The 20,080-nt window shown below is 46.9% G+C and overlaps 1 protein-coding gene across 3 annotated transcripts in view; it reads left to right on the top strand.

Annotated features, from left to right (window-relative positions):
• LOC109873054 (protein Jade-1-like) overlaps positions 1-20,080 on the top strand; it is a 228,137-nt gene that overhangs the window by 36,946 nt on the left and 171,111 nt on the right. For 2 of the 3 annotated variants that reach the window (XM_031807570.1, XM_031807571.1), the window contains exons 2-3: positions 436-508; positions 1,362-1,447. In XM_031807570.1, the coding sequence (XP_031663430.1) occupies positions 436-508; positions 1,362-1,447 (159 nt within the window). Of the gene's footprint in view, positions 1-435; positions 509-1,361; positions 1,448-11,302; positions 11,354-20,080 lie in introns of those variants that run through there. The other variant, XM_031807572.1, reaches the window with a different exon arrangement.

The following is a 20,080-nucleotide window of genomic DNA, read 5'->3' as shown; positions in this document are numbered from 1 at the left end:
AAGTCAATTATATAGTCAGCACTACGTATCCAGTTATTCTTTAGAGGCAGCTCTGTTTGGAATTCTAAATGTCACTAGTAAAGCTCAGGGCAGGCTGAACAAGGCAACAGCAAGAGCCCAACATAAGAGGGGAAAAGTCCTGTTTTATGGCCACATAAATCTGCTCTCAGTCACTCAAGGCCATAACCTGCTTTTTCCTCTAGTGCTTCTCTTTCCCGACTCACTGTACTCCATTCTCTCTGTGGATGGATGGGGAATCAGACATGCATATCTACAGAGCAGATATCCTCAGTCTCACCCTTCCCCTGTGCTATTGGCTAACTACCTCACCCACAGAGGCCAAGTTTGACTCTATAGCAGTGTAGTAGCCATAGCCAGCCCTGTACTGTAATTGCTGCTGATGTGTCGCTGATTGCTTTCCTTCTTCCCTTACAGATGGAGAGGGAGACGAAGAGGAGAAAATACTCCAGCAGTAGCAATGACTCGGACAGCAAGGACACCACTGGCAGTGAGTTGATTTAGTTAGAGATGATGAAAGGGACAGGGGTGGAAAAGAGAGACTGAGGGAGGGGCTGATGGAGAGAGAAAAATGGAGAGGGAGGGATTGTCACCATTGGAGACTAATTAGTCAGGAGTGAGCCATGAGAACTGTACAGTACTTGGACTACAACAGACCCTGAAGAGAGAACCCTCAGCAGCAACACCCTGTGGGCCCACGGTTGGGACTAGGATGACGTTTGAGACGCATCCCATAGCAGGAACAGTCACTAGCCTGGCCTCCTCTCTCTACTACTCCCATATTCTGCTTCCTGTCGTCTTGTTTTCTCCGTACGCTGCATCCCTGCCTCTTTGAAGTGGCTTGGGCTCAGATCAAAGACAGAGAGAGCCAGTGTCCAGATGTTAATGCCTGCATCGCTGCATCGCTGTGACTGACTGACTGACTGGTCACTGTGAGCCACTATAGTGGTGGCCAAGTGATTGACCAATGTATGGTTGTGAATGGTGAAATGACCTCTTAGGTCAGGTTTGAATTATTTCATCCCTAATTGGATTAATTCATGATTGGGAGAGGTAATCTGATCTGAAATGTGTGCCTACGGCAACTCCTACAGCTGGACCAGTGGCCATAGCCCTGGGCCATGTGCCGGGGGGCTATACTGCTCGATGCTCCCTGAACAATCAGTGCATCTGAGTGCTATTAACAGGCCAGTCACTCTAGTCTACAATGGCTTATTGACATGGGATGATGCCCAGACTAGCCTGCATCTGTTAAACATGGGTTATCATGTTTCTAATTGAAGGGTAAGGTAAATGGATGCTAAAAACATGTAAATCTGAAATGTAACTGTCATTGTCTGCAGGTCAAGTGACCTCCTGGTCCAAGTCCTCCAAGAACACAGGGACCAGCAGCACCTGGGTCAGACAGGCGCACAATAAACCCTCTGAGGTGAGTGGCTGCCCACTCCATATTGTATACAACTCACTGGCTGTGTCCCAAATGGCACCCTATAGTGCATTACTTTTCACCAGGGCCCACAGTGTGACTGGCTGACTGACTGACTGACTGACTGACTGTCCGATTGTCCGACCGACTGACGATTATGTTGTGTTGAGTTACATTGAGTTTATGGGGTGACTGATTGGATATCCTTACTGTACACAATTTACTGACTGGTGATTACGTGGCATGAGTTAATGATAACGTGACTGATTTGATATCCATACTGTACACAATTTACTGACTGGTGATTACGTGGCATGACTTAATGATAACGTGACTGATTTGATATCCTTACTGTACACAATTTACTGACTGGTGATTACGTGGCATGACTTAATGATAACGTGACTGATTTGATATCCATACTGTACACAATTTACTGACTGGTGATTACGTGGCATGACTTAATGATAACGTGACTGATTTGATATCCATACTGTACACAATTTACTGACTGGTGATTACGTGGCATGACTTAATGATAACGTGACTGATTTGATATCCATACTGTACACAATTTACTGACTGGTGATTACGTGGCATGACTTAATGATAACGTGACTGATTTGATATCCATACTGTACACAATTTACTGACTGGTGATTACGTGGCATGACTTAATGATAACGTGACTGATTGCTGATTATGGTGTGAGTCTGTTGCTTTAATGGTGGTGGGATGATGGTCAATGATGTCCTCATCAGTTTACTGGTGATTATGGTGTGGTGGATTCATTGAAGCGAGGACAAAATGATAATCCACTGAGGATAATGACAGTATGATACAGACAGTATGGTAATGACGTGTTTGTTACTGCAGTAGATTAGGGTCGGTGTTCAATTCAAGATCAGTCAAAGTTGAGCCCTGTTACTTGTTGCTTCAGACATTTGGCTAGGTAAGTGTGGAGGATGGTATGTGAAGTAGGCCCTAACTACGCTTGCACTGGTCTGTTATAAGAAGGAAGGAGACTTTTCAGCTCTCCATAAATAAGTATATGAACTATATAAATATTATTTTTTCTACTTTCAAACTACTACAGTAGGCTATATTTCCAAGGATCTTGTCATCGTGTCAGAGGGATTTGATTTGAAGTGTACTTCCTTAGATTAGTCTGGAGCAAGGACGAAGTGTAAACCAGTCGTGTTGTTACTGGTTTTGACAAATCAAAACCGAGGCTTTAGTGAGATCCCTTTGTTGTGTCTCCGGAGTATGCTGTGACAGTTGTCACCACATTACCAACATTGGCATGGGCACACGGAACCTTTCCTCAGACTTGTAGTACAGCCTGACTTTTTCATGTTTTTATTCAAATGGCTCATGTTCATTTGCGATTCTTTGGGGAACTTTGCTTATTTACCGCTTGATAAATAGCTGCTGGCTAAAACAGGGAAATGGAGTGATGAAACCTTGTGTTCTCCTGTGTTTGACAGTGAATCTGTCGTCCGGTTGATATTAAGTGGAGTAATGCCTGATGAAGGATTGTTTGTCTTGGTCATGGTACATAGGTGGCATTCTGTTTAATATGTGTCATATTTATTTCTCAGGGCTCTGTAGGGTTCAGTTTCCCAAAGGTTTCTGTGACGGTTTTAATATGTACTTGGTGGTTTTTCATAGCAGAGCTGTGCTCGAGAATGACTGGTATTAGGAAACAAGATATCTCCTACTCTACACCCAGAGGAAGAAAGTTGCCTTTGCATAGTATGCAGGTGTGAAACTTGCACACACAGGGACTGCCTGAGAGAGGAGAGAAGGAGTGTGGGGGCTTTAATCTCAAACCCAACCGGAGCCAAGAAGACGAGATGGATGAGAAGCCTGCATTCACTGTTCGCTTCTCTGTTCTCAGGAGCTGGCAACCAAGACGCACTCACTGGAAAAAAATAAAATACTTATGAGCATCCAAACTGGCAGTGTGTGTTTGTTTCTCGGTCATGTGTGGCACCCCTATTTTACTCTGCAGTCTTCCGTGATATTCATGGCAGCGGATCTGATGGTTGGATACCTGGGTGGGGTGGGCAGCTTTGACTGGGATTTTTCTTTTGCTGAGAGAGAGAGAAGGATAGTGAGGAAGAGGGAGCGAGAGAAAGTCACAAACAGCGTCTTTTTTTACTTTGTCCTGCACTTCAAAGCAGCAATCTAGGTTTTTACCAAGGACCTGGTATCTGTAGGGGTAAAGTGCCCCAGTGTTGATGCTGCTGGCTCTGCATGCCGAATTGATGCATAACAAACTCCACTCCATGTTTCTTTCTGATAAGATGCTCCCACAGCCAATTCTGCATTATTGCTGCACCGGCCACTCTCAAGGACATTGGGAACTATTCAAGGGAACAGAGTTTTCATTTAAAAGCCGTTTTAAAGAACTTCAGCAACTTTTCACAGTAACTTAATCTGAGAAGAAATGTTCACCAGAAAAGCAGAAAGGGAAGATTTTAACATTTGTGGTGCAATCAACCCTAATATGGCCTCATGTATTTAGCAGGCCATAATTTATGGGCCAGTTGAGTTGGCATACCTTAGCACTGACGCTTCACATTGGGTTAAAAGGTAGACCCGACTCATGTTCTCCCATCTGTGCAGATTAAGTAGGCCATTTTGCCTTTTCAATGCCATTTAAAATTACAGACAGTGTCGCAATACTACGAATGCTGATTTTTGCATTCCCTGTGCTGTGTGGGATATTTGTTCATTGTTGTACCTTTGTCTCTTTGACCCATTTTTTTAATACTTGAATGTCGGAGAGGGATGACATTCGCATTTGCAATCTGTCTGAATTGAGCATGCAGTCAAAGGGAGCTGTAATTGAGGGAGGCTACTGTGGTACTGAATGACATGACCTTTGAATGAGGCTTGCAATTAAAGTGAATAGAACAGCATTTCTCAGTCAACTATCATTCACAGCGGGTTGTGAAGAAGCCTGTAGTTAACTGAAGAAGACTAAATGGGCTCATTTCAGAGATAAATTGTTACAGTAATGAGACTGAAATTTAAAAAAATATATACACAGTAGCACTCAAGTTTGGACACCTTTTTGTTATTTGTACTATTTTCTACATTGTATAATAGTGAAGACATCAAAACTATGAAATAACACATGGAACCATGTAGTAACCAAAAAAGTGTTAAACAAATCAGAATGCCACTCTTTGCCTTGATGACAGCTTTGCACACTCTTGGAATTCTCTCAACCAGCTTCATGAGGTAGTCACCTGGAATGCTTTTCCAAAAGTCTTGAAGGAGTTCCCACATGCTGAGCACTTGTTGGCTGCTTTTCCTTCCTCTCCTTCCAACTCATCTCAAACCATCTCAATTGGGTTGAGGTTGGGTGATTGTGGAGTCCAGGTCATCTGATACAGCACTCCATCACCTTCCTTCTTGGTCAAATAGCCCTTACACAGCCTGGTGGTTCACCTTCCAACAGGACAACAACCTTAAGCACACAGCCAAGATAAGTCTCTGAATGTCCTTGAGTGGCCCAGCCAGAGGCCGGACTTGAACCTGATCGAACATCTTTGGAGAGGCCTGAAAATAGCTATGCAGTGATGCTCCCCATCCAACCTGACAGAGCTTGAGAGGATCTGCAGAAAGAATGGGAGAAACTCCCCAAATACAGGTGTGCCAAGCTTGTAGCGTCTTACCCACGAAGATTTGAGGCAGTAAATGCTGCCAAATGTTCTTCAACAAAGTTCTCAGTAAAGGGTCTGAATATTTCTATAAATATGATATTTCAGTTTTTAACATTTTTAATGTGTTTGCTAAAATGTCTAAACCTGTTTTTGCTTTGATATTATGAGGTATTGTGTGTAGGTTGATTGGGGAGGGGACGACGACAATTTAATCCATTTTAGAATAAGGTTATAACGTAACAACTAAAGTAACGTAACAAAATGTGGAAAAGATCAAGGGGTCTGAATAGGATCTGAATGCACAGTAAATGTACAGTTTGGAAGAGTCTTGGTGGTTCCAAACTCCTTCCATTTAAGAATGATGGAGGCCACTGTTCTTGGAGACCTTCGATGCTGCATAAATGTTTTGATACCCTTCCCCAGATCTGTGCCTCGACACAATCCTGTCTCGGAGCTCTACAGTTTTTGCTCTGACATGCACTGTCAACTGTGGGATCTTATATAGACAGGTTTGTGCCTTTCCAAATCATGTCCAATCAATTGAATTTACCCCAAGTGGACTCCAATCAAGTTATAGAAACATCTCAAAGATGATCAAGGGAAACAGGATGCACCTGAACTCAATTTCAAGTCTCATAGCAAAGGATCTGAATACTTAAGCAAATAAGGTATTTCTGTTTTTTATTTTTAAGAAATATTATTTGATTTAAAAAAAAAATGTCTCAACCTGTTTTCACTTTGTCATATTGTGTGTTGATTGATGAGGAAAATGTTTTATTTAATCCATTTTAGAATAAGGCTGTAATGTAACAAAATGTGGAAAAAGTCAAGGGGTCTGAATACTATCAGAATATATATGTGTGTGTGTGTGTGTGTGTGTGTGTGTGTGTGTGTGTGTGTGTGTGTTTGTTACAGATGTACATTTCACAAAGACACAGCATAAGGAAATGGTAGGCTGGCTATATTGTCCATGCATAAGAGTGACTGGCTTTTATGCTTTACATGCTCTTCAGTGCTTCTGTTCAGGGAGTGTTACTCAAAGGATAGCATTTAGCTATAGCCTAGCTGATCTTTCTGCCCACTCCTGAGCTTGGGGTTATCCAGCAAGCCTGTGGAAATCCTCCCTGCCTCTCCAGAGGGAATAACTTCGCCTCAGAACAGGAAAGGGAAGACTTTCCCGACCTGATCTCAGGGATGGTTCAGCGCACGCTGAGCATGCGGTTCCCGCTCTCATTTCCAGTCGTTCTGTCTCTCCTGCCTGCCTGCCCCGGCCCATACTCTGTTCTATGTCCAAGAGCTCCCTTTTAAATATAGAAGAAAAGTTACTGGAAGAACATCAGGCAGGGAAGCTTTCCAGTTGGAGTCTGATGTCTTGGGAAAAGAGGGAATTTTATTTATTTATTTTAATTTAATTTTAATTATTATAATTTTTTGAAATTTTCCTTATGACATTCCATAAAACACTGGTTTTGCCAGCCGTGTGGAGTGGAGGCTCCTGGGCCTGGCCTCTTCCTTGGCCACTGCTGTGGTGAGTCCTGACGCCAAGACGGTCCAGGTGACGGTCCTGGTGATGAGGGAAGGTCAGATGTGTACGGTGACTGAGACTCCACTCCCAACTGATGCTCTGGAGTGGCCAGGGAGGGGTGAGGGTGGGGGGTGCTGCCTTCTCTAGAACCATGTGGGGTGTCCAGGGTTGGTCACTTTAATTTTTAATTCAGTCAATTCCATAACTCAATAGAGAAGCATTGAGGAAAGTGAAATGGTATTAACCCATACCCTGGGGGCTTCATTACTGCTCATCATGCTGGATATGGAAGATGGGCAGTGTGGGTTTTTGTGTGGAACTGGATGTGGAATTTGGGGGTAGGGAATAGTGGTGTGTGTGTGTGTGTGTGTGTGGTGTTGGGGAGGCGTAAATCCATCGTCAGTGTGGTTCCTGGCCCACGCTGTCTCTCACTGCTGGTCCTCTAATATTGGGCCTTGAGTCACTGGGCTAATGCGGTCAGCATAAACCAAATCAATATGAAATAAGAGTTATCAATATGAAATCATATTTGTCACATGCTTCATGAACAACAGGTGTAGACTAACAGTAAAATGCTTACTTATGGGCCCTTCCCAACAATGCAGAGAGAAAAATAATAACAGGAGGAATAAATACACAATGAGTAATGATGACATGGCTATATACACTGGGTACCAGCACTGAGTCAATGTTAGGGGTACGAGGTAATTGAGGTAGATATGTACATATAGGTAGGGAAAGGTGACTAGGCAACAGGATAGATAATAGACAGTAGCAGCAGCGTATGTGATGAGTCAAAATACTTAGTGCCGATAGTCTGGGTAGCTATTTGGTTAACTATTTAACTAACTATTTCGCAGTCTTATGGCTTGGGGGTAGAAGCTGTTCATGGTCCTGTTGGTTCCAGACTTGGTGCATGGGTCTTCTGCCACTGTGTACTCTCTGTTTATGGCCAAATAGCATTCTAGTTTGCTATTTTTTTGTTGTTAATTGCTTGTAAATTCTTTCCAATGTGTCATGTAATTATCTTTTAGTTTTCTCATGATTTGTTTGGGCATAATTGTGTTGCTGTCCTGGGGCTCTGTGTGGTCTGTTTGTGTTTGTGAACAGAGCCCAAGGACCATCTTGCTTAGGGGACTCTTCTCCAGATTAATTTCTCTGTAGGTGATGGCTTTGTTGTGGAAGGTTTGGGAATCGCTTCCTTTTAGGTGGTTATAGAATTTAACGGCTCTTTTCTGGATTTTGATAATTAGTGGGTATCGGCCTAATTCTGCTCTGCATGCATTAATTGGTGTTCTACGTTGTACACGGAGGATATTTTTGCAGAATTCTGCGTGCAGAGTCTCAATTTGGTGTTTGTCTGTAACGGCGTTCTTCGTTTGTTGAAAGAGAGTCGGACCGAAATGCAGCGTGGTGGTTACTCATGTCTTTAACGAAAAAAGTGACGATACATGAAATAACTTATAAATAAAAATAAATAAAAAAACGGAACGTGAAACCTAATACAGCCTATCTGGTGAAACTACACAGAGACAGGAACAATCACCCACAAAAGACAAAGCGAACTCAGGCTACCTAAATACGGTTCCCAATCAGAGGCAACGAGAAGCACCTGACTGCTGATTGAGAACCGCCTCAGGCAGCCAAGCCTATACAACACCCCTAATCAGCCGCGATCCCAAATACTACAAACCCCAATACGAAACACAACACACAAACCCATGTCACACCCTGGCCTGAACAAATAATTAAAGAAAACACAAAATACTAAGACCAAGGCGTGACAGAACCCCCCCCCCAAGGTGCGGACTCCCGGACGCACCTCAAAACCATAGGGAGGGTCCGGGTGGGCGTCTGTCCATGGTGGCGGCTCCGGCTCGGGACGTGGACCCCACTTCATTAATGTCCTAGTTCCTCCTCTTTGCGTCCTGGGATAATCCACCCTCGCCGCCGACCATGGCCTAATAGTCCTCACCCAGAACCCCACACAACTGAGGAGCAGCTCGTGACTGCGGGGCATCTCGGGACTGAGGGGCAACTCGGGACTGAGGCAGCTCGGGACTGAGGGGCAGCCCGGAACTGAGGGGCAGCCCGGAACTGAGGGGCAGCCCGGAACAGAGGGGAAGCCCAGTACTGAGAGGAAGCCCAGTACTGAGAGGAAGCCCAGTACTGAGAGGAAGCCCAGTACTGAGAGGAAGCCCAGTACTGAGAGGAAGCCCAGTACTGAGAGGAAGCCCAGTACTGAGATGAAGCTCAGGTAGGTAGTAGGCTCCGGTAGATCCTGGCTGGCTGGCGGATCTGGAAGATTCAGGTTGACTAGCAGATCTGGAAGATTCTGGTTGACTAGCAGATCTGGAAGATTATGGTTGACAGGCTGATCTGGAAGAATCTGGTTTACAGGCTGATCTGGAAGAATCTGGTTGACTGGCAGATCTAGAAGATCATGGCTGACTGGCGGATCTAGCTGCTCTATGCAGACTGACAGCTCTGACTGCTCCATGCAGGCTGACAGCTCCTTGCAGACTGGCAGCTCTGGCTGCTTCATGCAGGCTGACAGCACCCTGCAGACTGGCAGCTCCTTGCAGACTGACAGCTCTGACTGCTCCATGCAGGCTGACAGCTCCTTGCAGACTGGCAGCTCCTTGCAGACTGACAGCTCCCTGCAGACTGGCAGCTCCTTGCAGACTGGCAGCTCCTTGCAGACTGGCAGCTCCTTGCAGACTGGCAGCTCCTTGCAGACTGGCAGCTCCTTGCAGACTGGCAGCTCCTTGCAGACTGGCAGCTCCTTGCAGACTGGCAGCTCTTTGCAGACTGACAGCTCCCTGCAGACTGACAGCTCCTTGCAGACTGGCAGCTCTTTGCAGACTGGCAGCTCTTTGCAGACTGGCAGCTCCCTGCAGACTGGCAGCTCTTTGCAGACTGACAGCTCCATGCAGACTGGCAGCTCAGGCTGCTTCAAACAGGCAGGAGGCTCCGGCAGCGCTGTAGAGAGAGAAGGCTCTGATAGCGCTGAACAGGCGGGAGACTCCGACAGCGCAGGAGAGGAATAAAACGCTGGCTGCGCTGAACAGGGGGGAGACTCCGACAGCGCAGGAGGGAAGGAAGGCTCTGGCTGTGCTGAACAGGCGGGAGACTCCGACAGAGCAGGAGAGGCGAGGCGCACTGTAGGCCTGATGCGTGGTGCGGGCACTGGTGATACTGGAGCGAGGACACGCACAGGAAGCCTGGTGCGGGGAGCTGCTACCGGAGGACTGGTGTGTGGAGGTGGCTCTGGATAGACCGGACCGTGCAGGCGCACTGGAGCTCTTGAGCACCGAGCCTGCCCAAGCTTACCTGGCTCGATGCCCACTCTAGCCCGGCAAATACGAAGGGCTGGTATGAACCGTACCGGGCTATGCACCCGCACTGGAGACACCGTGCGCTCACTAGCATAACACGGTGCCTGCCCGGTCTCTTTAGCCCACCGGAAAGCACAGGGAGTTTGCGCAGGTCTCCTACCTGGCATAGCCATACTCCCTGTAAGCCCCCCCCCAATAATTTTTTGGGGTTGCTTCTCGGGCTTCCTTGCCAACCGTGTTCCCTCGTATCGCCGGCTCCTATCTCCTGCTGCCTCTGCTTCCTCCTTGGGGCGGCGATATTCACCAGGCTGAGCCCAGGGTCCTCTTCCGTCTAATATCATCTCCCAAGACCAGAAGTCCCTATATCGCTGCTCCTCATGATTAACAGGGAGAGTTGGCTCAGGTCTGACTCCTGACTCTGCCACTCTCTCCCTGAGCCCCCCCCCAATACATTTTTTGGGGTGACTTTCGGGTTTCGCTCTGCGCCGCCGTGTTTTCCTTTTTGACTCCATTCGCCTATAGCCTTCTTCGCACTGCTCAAGCGAATCCCATGCGGGCTCCTGCACTCTCTCTGGGCCGGCCGCCCACCTGTCGATTTCTTCCCACGTCGTATACTCCATGCCATTGCTGTCCAATACGTCTTCCCATGTCCATTCCTCCTTTCGCTTTTCCTGCGGTCGCTGCCTGTAACCACGCCGCTCAGTCCGTGTGTGGTGGGTGATTCTGTAACGGCGTTCTTCGTTTGTTGAAAGAGAGTCGGACCGAAATGCAGCGTGGTGGTTACTCATGTCTTTAATGAAAAAAGTGACGATACATGAAATAACTTATAAAAAACAAAAAAAACAAACGGAACGTGAAACCTAATACAGCCTATCTGGTGAACACTACACAGAGACAGGAACAATCACCCACGAAATACAAAGCGAACTCAGGCTACCTAAATACGGTTCCAAATCAGAGGCAACGAGAAGCACCTGACTGCTGATTGAGAACCGCCTCAGGCAGCCAAGCCTATACAACACCCCTAATCAGCCGCGATCCCAAATACTACAAACCCCAATACGAAACACAACACACAAACCCATGTCACACCCTGGCCTGAACAAATAATTAAAGAAAACACAAAATACTAAGACCAAGGCGTGACATTGTCCCATTTTGTGAAGTCTTGGTTGGTGAGCAGACCCCAGACCTCACAACCATAAAGGGCAATGGGCTCTATGACTGATTCAAGTATTTTTAGCCAAATCCTAATTGGTATGTTGAAATGTATGTTCCTTTTGATGGCATAGAATGCCCTTCTTGCCTTGTCTCTCAGATCGTTCACAGCTTTGTGGAAGTTACCTGTGGTGCTGATGTTTAGGCCAAGGTATGTATAGTTTTTTTGTGTGCTCTAGGGCAACAGTGTCTAGATGGAATTTGTATTTGTGGTCCTGGTGACTGGATCTTTTTTGGAACACCATTATTTTGGTCTTACTGAGAATTACTGTCAGGGCCCAGGTCTGACAGAATCTGTGCATAAGATCTAGGTGCTGCTGTAGGCCCTCCTTGGTTGGTGACAGAATCACCAGATCATCAGCAAACAGCAGACATTTGACTTCGGATTCTAGTAGGGTGAGGCCGGGTTGCTGCATACTTTTCTAGTGCCCGCGCCAATTCGTTGATATATATGTTGAAGAGGGTGGGGCTTAAGCTGCATCCCTGTCTAACCCCACGACCCTGTGTGAAGAAATGTTGTTTTTTTTGCCAATTTTAACCGCACACTTGTTGTTTGTGTACATGGATTTTATAATGTCGTATGTTTTACCCCCAACACCACTTTCCATCAGTTTGTATAGCAGACCCTCATGCCAAATTGAGTCATAGGCTTTTTTGAAATCAACAAAGCATGAGAAGACTTTGCCTTTGTTTTGGTTTGTTTGGTTGTCAATTAGGGTGTGCAGGGTGAATACATGGTCTGTTGTACGGTAATTTGGTAAAAAGCCAATTTGACATTTGCTCAGTACATTGCTTTCATTGAGGAAATGTACGAGTCTGCTGTTAATGATAATGCAGAGGATTTTCCCAAGGTTACTGTTGACACATATTCCACGGTAGTTATTGGGGTCAAATTTGTCTCCACTTTTGTGGATTGGGGTGATCAGTCCTTGGTTCTAAATATTGGGGAAGATGCTAAGGATGATGTTAAAGAGTTTTAGTATAGCCAATTGGAATTTGTTGTCTGTAAATTTGATAAATTCATTGAGGATACCATCAACACCACAGGCCTTTTTGGGTTGGAGGGTTTTTATATTGTCCTGTAACTCATTCAATGTAATTGGAGAATCCAGTGGGTTCTGGTAGTCTTTAATAGTTGATTCTAAGATCTGTATTTGATCATGTATATGTTTTTGCTCTTTATTCTTTGTTATAGAGCCAAAAAGATTGGAGAAGTGGTTTACCCATACATCTCCATTTTGGATAGATAATTCTTTGTGTTGTTTGTTTAGTGTTTTCCAATTTTCCCAGAAGTGGTCAGAGTCTATGGATTCTTCAATTACATTGAGCTGATTTCTGACATGCTGTTCCTTCTTTTTCCGTAGTGTATTTCTGTATTGTTTTAGTGATTCACCATAGTGAAGGCGTAGACTCAGGTTTTCCGGGTCTCTATGTTTTTGGTTGGACAGGTTTCTCAATTTCTTTCTTAGATTTTTGCATTCTTCATCAAACCATTTGTCATTATTGTTAATTTTCTTTGGTTTTCTATTTGAGATTTTTAGATTTGATAGGGAAGCTGAGAGGTCAAATATACTGTTAAGATTTTCTACTGCCAAGTTTACACCTTCACTATTACAGTGGAACGTTTTACCCAGGAAATGGTCTAAAAGCGATTGAATTTGTTGTTGCCTAATTGTTTTTTGGTAGGTTTCCAAACTGCATTCCTTCCATATATAGCATTTCTTAATGTTACTCAGTTCCTTTGGCTTTGATGCCTCATGATTGACTATTTCTCTGTTCAAGTAGACTGTGATTTTGCTCTGGTCTGATAGGTGTAATTGGGCTGACTGTGAACGCTCTGAGAGACTCTGGGTTGAGGTCAGTGAGAAAGTAGTTACAGTACTACTGCCAAGAGATGAGCTATAGGTGTACCTACTATAGGAGTCCCCTCAAAGCCTACCATTGACTATGTCACATACCCAGCGTGCGACAGAGCTGCAGGAGATGTGACCCGTTTTTGTTGGTTATGTTGTCATAGTTGTGCCTAGGGGGGCATATGTGGGAAGGAATGCTGTCACCTCCAGGCAGGTGTTTGTCCCCCTGTGTGCTGAGGGTGTCAGGTTCTTGTCCGGTTCTGGCATTTAGGTCGCCACAGACTAGTACATGTCCCTGGGCCTGGAAATGACTGATTTCCCCCTCCAGGATGGAGAAGCTGTCTTCATTAAAATATGGGGATTCTAGTGGGGGGATATAGGTAGCACACATGAGGACATTATTCTCTGTTAGGATAATTTCTTTTGAATTTCTAGCCACAGAATGTTCCTGTTTTGATTAATTTAATAGAGTGAGTTAGGTCTGCTCTATACCAAATTAGCATACCCCCTGAGTCCCTTCCCTGTTTCACACCTGGTAGTTTGGTGGATGGGACTACCAGCTCTCTGTAACCTAGAGGGCAACCAGTGGGTCCGTCTCCTCTATACCAGGTTTCTTGCAGGATGACAATGTCTGTATTACCGATTTCTTTGGTGAAGTCCGGGTTTCTGCTCTTTAGGCCAAAGGCAGATGACCTCAGGCCTTGGATATTCCAGGATGATATAGTGAAGGCTTTTTGTTCCATAGAGTGTCCAATGTTGTTGGTCGTGGTTTGGCCTCAGGCCACTAAGTGTGAGCAGAGCCTGCTGAGCATCTGGTACATGCCATTGGCTTGGGCGAGTGTGAGAGTGGGGGTTGGGACTGTTTGCCCACTCACTACCTGGGCGTATGTGTGGCTTCCATGTTGAGGCCCTCTTTGCGGGGGTGGGGTGCATGGGGTGGGCAGGAGTGGCATAGGTCTGATCTGAGGGGGCCTAAATGGGGTGTGGGCATGGTTGACGTGGGGGGGGGTGTTGATTGGTTGGGGTGGGGGTGTGGATGTGTCTGGGTGTGCTGTGGTCTGGATGTAATTTCTCTTGGCGTGGGTCCTCTATGTGTAGGTCCAGGGGGGGGGTCCTGCAGGTCTGGGAGGGTGTCTCGCTGGTCTGGGTGGGGTGTCTATTGATCTGTTGCTCCTGTGTGAAGTGTTGGGGATACGTTTGAGAGCCATGTCCTTTAGAGTTCGGGCAAAGGTGGGCACTGCTGCCTTGTAGAGGTGGACCTGTTCTGCTGGCTTCTCTGTGGGGGTGGCCACCTCTCTAGTGGGTTGTTCTCTGTCACACGCCGTCCCCCTCAACCTCTACTCCGTCCCCCTCACGCTCTCCTCCATCCCCCTCACGCTCTCCTCCACCAGCAGTCTGATCCTTTCCTCTAGTGCTCTGTTCTTCTCCTGATCCTGCTCTTTCTCCTGTTGAAGTTGTCTCCCCACTGTCCAGAGTGCAGATATGTCACTCTCCATCTCCAGCATTCCGGGTCTGGTTAAGGGGGTGTTGTTGTGCTGGACTGTTGTCTGGGTCTGTGCTGACTGAAGTGTAATCACCTGCTGTTCCAGCTCCACCTGCCTTACCTCCAGCTGGGTGAATTTATCCTTCATTTCGATGAGGGAGTAGTAATCTGTGCTGGGAGGTTGACTCTCCGCTGGGGGTTGCTCGTCTGTGGGGTTACATAATGAAGAGGTCTGGTCTGACCCGCTCGGGGTGGAGGTATCTTTATCAAGGGAGAGCTTCTCCTGCTGGGCTGATTCTTTAATTTGGTGAAAGTCCAGCTGAAACTGTTTGGGGTTACCCTGTACAAGTACTGTTCCGGACTTATAGAGGTTTATATTAGCTGACTCAGAGTCCTCGTTGTCAAGTATTCTGAGTTTCCACCCCTCGTTAACCCCCCCTGTCTTAACAAAGGGGTAGTGTGCTAATATAGCACTGTGCCATGCCAGGGGATGGTTTGTGTGGAAGATAAGGTTGCTGATGTTCCCATTTTTGTAATAGTCAGCAAAAAGTGTCTCTTGATTTTCCATAAGGAGCTTCATTTTGTAATCTTTTCTTGCCTTATCATTCTTTACATGCACAGGGTACTGTATTTTAATTACCTCAGAAGCACCCTCCTGCTATTCAAAGGCCTCCATTTGGTTGGGGTAGACTGTGTGACTCTCCTGCCATTGTTGGGCTAATGGGCTTTGACACCTCTCACTTGACACGTCAGTGCTAGTTGAAGCTGTATCAAGCTTGGCAGAATTATGTTAGAATTCAGTCCTTATAAAGTAATCTCTCTTTCTTTCTCTCTCTCTCTCTCTCTCTCTCTCTCTCTCTGTGTCTGTCTCTTTCTCTGTTGTAGCTGTAGCAGAGGCACTGTAGCAGTAGCAGAGGCACTGTAGCAGTAGCAGAGGCACTGTAGCAGTAGCAGAGGCACTGTAGCTGTAGCAGAGGCACTGTAGCTGTAGCAGAGGCACTGTAGCTGTAGCAGAGGCACTGTAGCTGTAGCAGAGGCACTGTAGCTGTAGCAGAGGCACTGTAGCTGTAGCAGCGGCACTGTAGCTGTAGCAGCGCTGTAGCAGCAATGTAGCTGTAGCTGTAGCAGCAGCACTGTAGCAGCAGCACTGTAACTGTAGTAGCAGCAGCACTGTAACTGTAGCAGCACTGTAGCTGTAGCAGCAGCAGCACTGTAGCAGCACTGTAGCTGTAGCAGCAGCACTGTAGCTGTAGCCGCAGCACTGTAACTGTAGCTGTAGCAGCACTGTAGCAGCAGCACTGTAACTGTAGCAGCAGCACTGTAGCAGCAGCAATGTAGCTGTAGCAGCAGCACTAGCTGTAGCAGCAGCACTGTAACTGTAGCAGCAGCACTGTAGCTGTAGCAGCAGCACTGTAACTGTAGCAGCAGCACTGTAACTGTAGCAGCAGCACTGTAACTGTAGCGGCAGCAGCACTGTAGCTGTAGCGGCAGCAGCACTGTAGCAGCAGCACTGTAACTATAGCGGCAGCACTGTAGCAGCAGCACTGTAACTGTAGCAGCAGCACTGTAGCAGCAGCACTGTAACTGTAGCGGCAGCACTGTAACTGTAGCGGCAGCACTGTAGCAGCAGCACTGTAGCAGCACTGTAACTGTAGCAGCAGCACTGTAGCTGTAGCAGCAGCACTGTAGCTGTAGCAGCAGCACTGTAACTGTAGCAGCAGCACTGTAACTGTAGCAGCAGCAGCACTGTAGCTGTAGCAGCAGCAGCACTGTAGCAGCAGCAGCAGCACTGTAGCAGCAGCAGCACTGTAGCTGTAGCAGCAGCACTGTAGCTGTAGCAGCAGCACTGTAGCAGCAGCACTGTAGCAGCAGCATCGTACCGGCAGCACCGTAGCAGCAGCATCGTACCGGCAGCACCGTAGCAGCAGCATCGTAAGCAGCAGCACCGCAGCAGCACCGTAGCAGCAGCAGCACCGTAGCAGCAGCATCGTACCAGCAGCAGTGCAGCAGCACCGTAAGCGGCAGCACCTTGGCAGCAGCACCGTAGCAGCAGCAGCACCGTAGCAGCAGCATCGTACCAGCAGCAGTGTAGCAGCAGCACCGTAGCGGCAGCAGCACCGTAGCGGCAGCACCGTAGCAGCAGCAGTACCGTAGCAGCAGCAGCAGTCTGTTTCTGCTCTCTTGACTCCTTATGGAGTTGTCATGAGAATCATGTTTGGCATGACAGTGGAGTAGGCAAAAGCACTAACAGATCTGGGACCAGTCTACAAAAGTAGTGTACTACATAGGGAATATAGGGTGCCATTTGGGTCACAGCCCTCATCGTCCTGCATCTTGGTGCAGCGTGGTCAGGACTGCATTTACCCACTTTCCTGTCCCATGCTGTCACTATTCTCAATTTACATCCATCTTCATAATGTAGAGAATGATGAAGGCGAGTGAGACCAGGTCAGTCAGTCAGACCCATTGAAATAGTCACACAAATTAGTGTCGTTAAGTGCCCTTTTATGGGACTCTGACACTGGCACTACCATGGAAACTAGGCTCATTAGCAAAGAGGGAACGACAACTGCTATTGTCCTCCTTCACGGTTCACCTCCCAGCAGCACTGGGCCATGAAAACACTTTGTAACAGGAAACAGAAATGAGTGTTGTAATTGGACAAGGTCAGGTAGCAGTTCTTGGTTCCAAAAGGTTTTCTCACATTGTTTAGTGAGAAGAACATTATGCATATCTAAATGTTGTCTTATTCATACTTATTGAACATTAACACCCTGGATGGGAACATGCAGACTGTCCAGTTACAGTGAGACACATTACATTGCTGAGTTGAACAGAGTTCTGTTCTGTGGATGGCGCTCCCTTTCTCTCTCTCTGTCGCTCTGTCTCTCTCTCTCTGTCTCTCTGTCGCTCTGTCGCTCTGTCGCTCTGTCTCTGCCTCTCTGCCTCTCTGTCGCTCTGTCTCTCTCTCTGTCGCTCTGTCTCTCTCTCTGTCTCTCTGTCGCTCTGTCGCTCTGTCTCTCTGTCTCTCTGTCGCTGTCTCTGTCGCTCTGTCTCTGTCGCTCTGTCTCTGTCGCTCTGTCTCTGTCGCTCTGTCTCTGTCGCTCTGTCTCTCTCTCTGTTGCTCTGTCTTTGTCTCTCTGTCTCTCTCTGTCTCTCGCTGTCTTTCTCTCTCTCTCTCTAGTGTGATTAGCAATCCCTCTGACTCTTATCCCCTCGCTTCCCATGTCATCACTAAGATAACTAAAATCACTAAGATGTCATCACTAGATTGGAGTTAATGAGAACCCTGCTCGCTACGAAAACATAACTCACATCCCAGCCTGCCTGGGTTTACATCCTCAGTCAGCTAAGAGGTGTGTGTGTGCTTTCTCCCCTGATGGTACTGATGTTAATAGCTGTAGGTCATTGCAGGGCCCTTTCCCTGGCCGTTAATGCTGTGTACAGGGGATGGTACAGGATGGGGACGCACTGTCCTACTGTCCTCATTATTATACACACCTGACAAGCCTCTGCCTGGGCGTCGCTCGTCCTCACGCTCGTCCTAAACAATACACACACACACACACACACACACACACACACACACACACACACACACACACACACACACACACACACACAGTTTGATATAAGAGAGGCAGGGAAAGATGAGAAAGAAGAGTAAAGGGAGAGAGGGAATGGCGTGAAAGGCGAGATGGATGGGGAAAGGGGGAGAGAGGGAATGGGGTGAAAGGAGAGATGGATGGGGAAAGGGGGGGAGGGAGAGAGGGAATGGAAAGGTGGAGGAAGAGAGGGAATGGGGGAAATGGGGGAAAGGAGAGAGGGATGGGGAAAGGGGGAGGGAGAGCGAGAGGATTGGACATTAAAACCAGGGACCTTGTAATTCTGTTTCCCTGACATTAATTAGCTGTGGTTGGTTTGTTTAAACACAGGGCAGTAAAAATGAATCACTCCTTTCCTGTGTGGGCTGGTTGCAGACATAAGCGGTCTCACTCTGGTCTCAACTTAATGTTGAGAGTTATAATAGTATAAGTTCAAAATTGTTGTTAGTCACTCTCACTCAGATTCGCATGAAATGTGTTATAAAATAGCAATCATTATCTACGCCCCATGGCAAAATGTCTGGAATTGCAGGAAATTAACTTAAGTAAAAAAAAATTCTCTCCACCATCAAGACGGGAACCACTAAAATGTTTTGCCTGCTTGGTGGACAGAAACCAAATGTCACTTAAGGTCCCCAAAAGGCTAGAGGTGGGCCTGCCTCTGCTGCTGGGTGTTGGAGAGAGAACAGGAGATCATCCTGACTGTCCTCCCCCAGCTTTGGTCTGCTGAAGGAGAGGAGTGTTCATCTTGGCCTCGACTGACTGTTTGAGAGAGACACACACCCACACACACACACACACACACACACACATTTTCTCTTTGCTCTCTCCGTCCCACACACACACTGTCACACACACTCCCAACATTGCATTATCTATTTGTGCTGGCAGACACCCTTGTCGGCCAAGGCAATTTCCACTCGGCTGTCTGCCTGGGTTTTTACATATGGCCTTTTCATATACTGTACAGCCCAGAACTTACTGGGGTCTCGCTCTCTCTCTCAGCCTCTCGCTCGCTCTCTCTCTCAGCCTCTCGCGTGCTCTCTCAGCCTGTCGCTCTCTCTCTCTCTCAGCCTCTCGCTCTCTCTCTCTCTCTCTCTCTCTCTCTCTCTCTCTCTCTCTCTCTCTCTGAGCCTCTCGCTCTCTCTTTCTGCTTCTCGCTCTCAGCCTCTCGCTCTCTCTTTTAGCCTCTCACGCGCTCCCTCAGCCTCTCGCTCTCTCTCTGCTTCTCGCTCTCTCTCTCAGCCTCTCGCTCTCTCTCTCAGCCTCTCGCTCTCTCTCTCAGCCTCTCATGCGCTCCCTCAGCCTCTCACGTGCTCCCTCAGCCTCTCGCTCTCTCTCTCAGCCTCTCGCTCTCTCTCTCATCCTCTCATGTGCTCCCTCAGCCTCTCACGCGCTCTCTTTCTCTGCTTCTCGCTCGCTCTCGCTCTCTCAATTGAATTCAAGGGGCTTTATTGGCATGGGAATCATATTTTAACATTGCCAAAGCACATGAAGTAGATAATATACAAAAGTGAAATAAACAATAAAAATGAACAGTAAACATTACCAAAAGAATAAAGACATTACAAATGTCATATTATGTATATATACGGTGTTGTAACGATGTGCAAATGATTAAAGTACAAAAGGGAAAATAAATAAGCATAAATATGGGTTGTATTTACAATGGTGTTTCTTCTTCACTGGTTGCCCCTTGTGGCAACAGGTCACAAATATTGCTGCTGTGATGGCACACTGGTATTTCACCCAGTAGATATGGGAGTTTATCAAAATCGGGTTTGTTTTCGAATTCTTTGTGGATCTGTGTATTCTGAGGGAAATATGTGTCTTTAATATGGTCATGCATTTGGCAGGAGGTTAGGAAATGCAGCTCAGTTTCCATCTCATTTTGTGGGCAGTGTGCACAGCCTGTCTTCTCTTGAGAGCCAGGTCTG

This window comes from Oncorhynchus kisutch, linkage group LG28 (assembly GCF_002021735.2).
Source record: "Oncorhynchus kisutch isolate 150728-3 linkage group LG28, Okis_V2, whole genome shotgun sequence".
NCBI classification, from domain to species: domain Eukaryota; kingdom Metazoa; phylum Chordata; class Actinopteri; order Salmoniformes; family Salmonidae; genus Oncorhynchus; species Oncorhynchus kisutch.
This window is presented reverse-complemented; position numbering and strand designations above follow the sequence as displayed.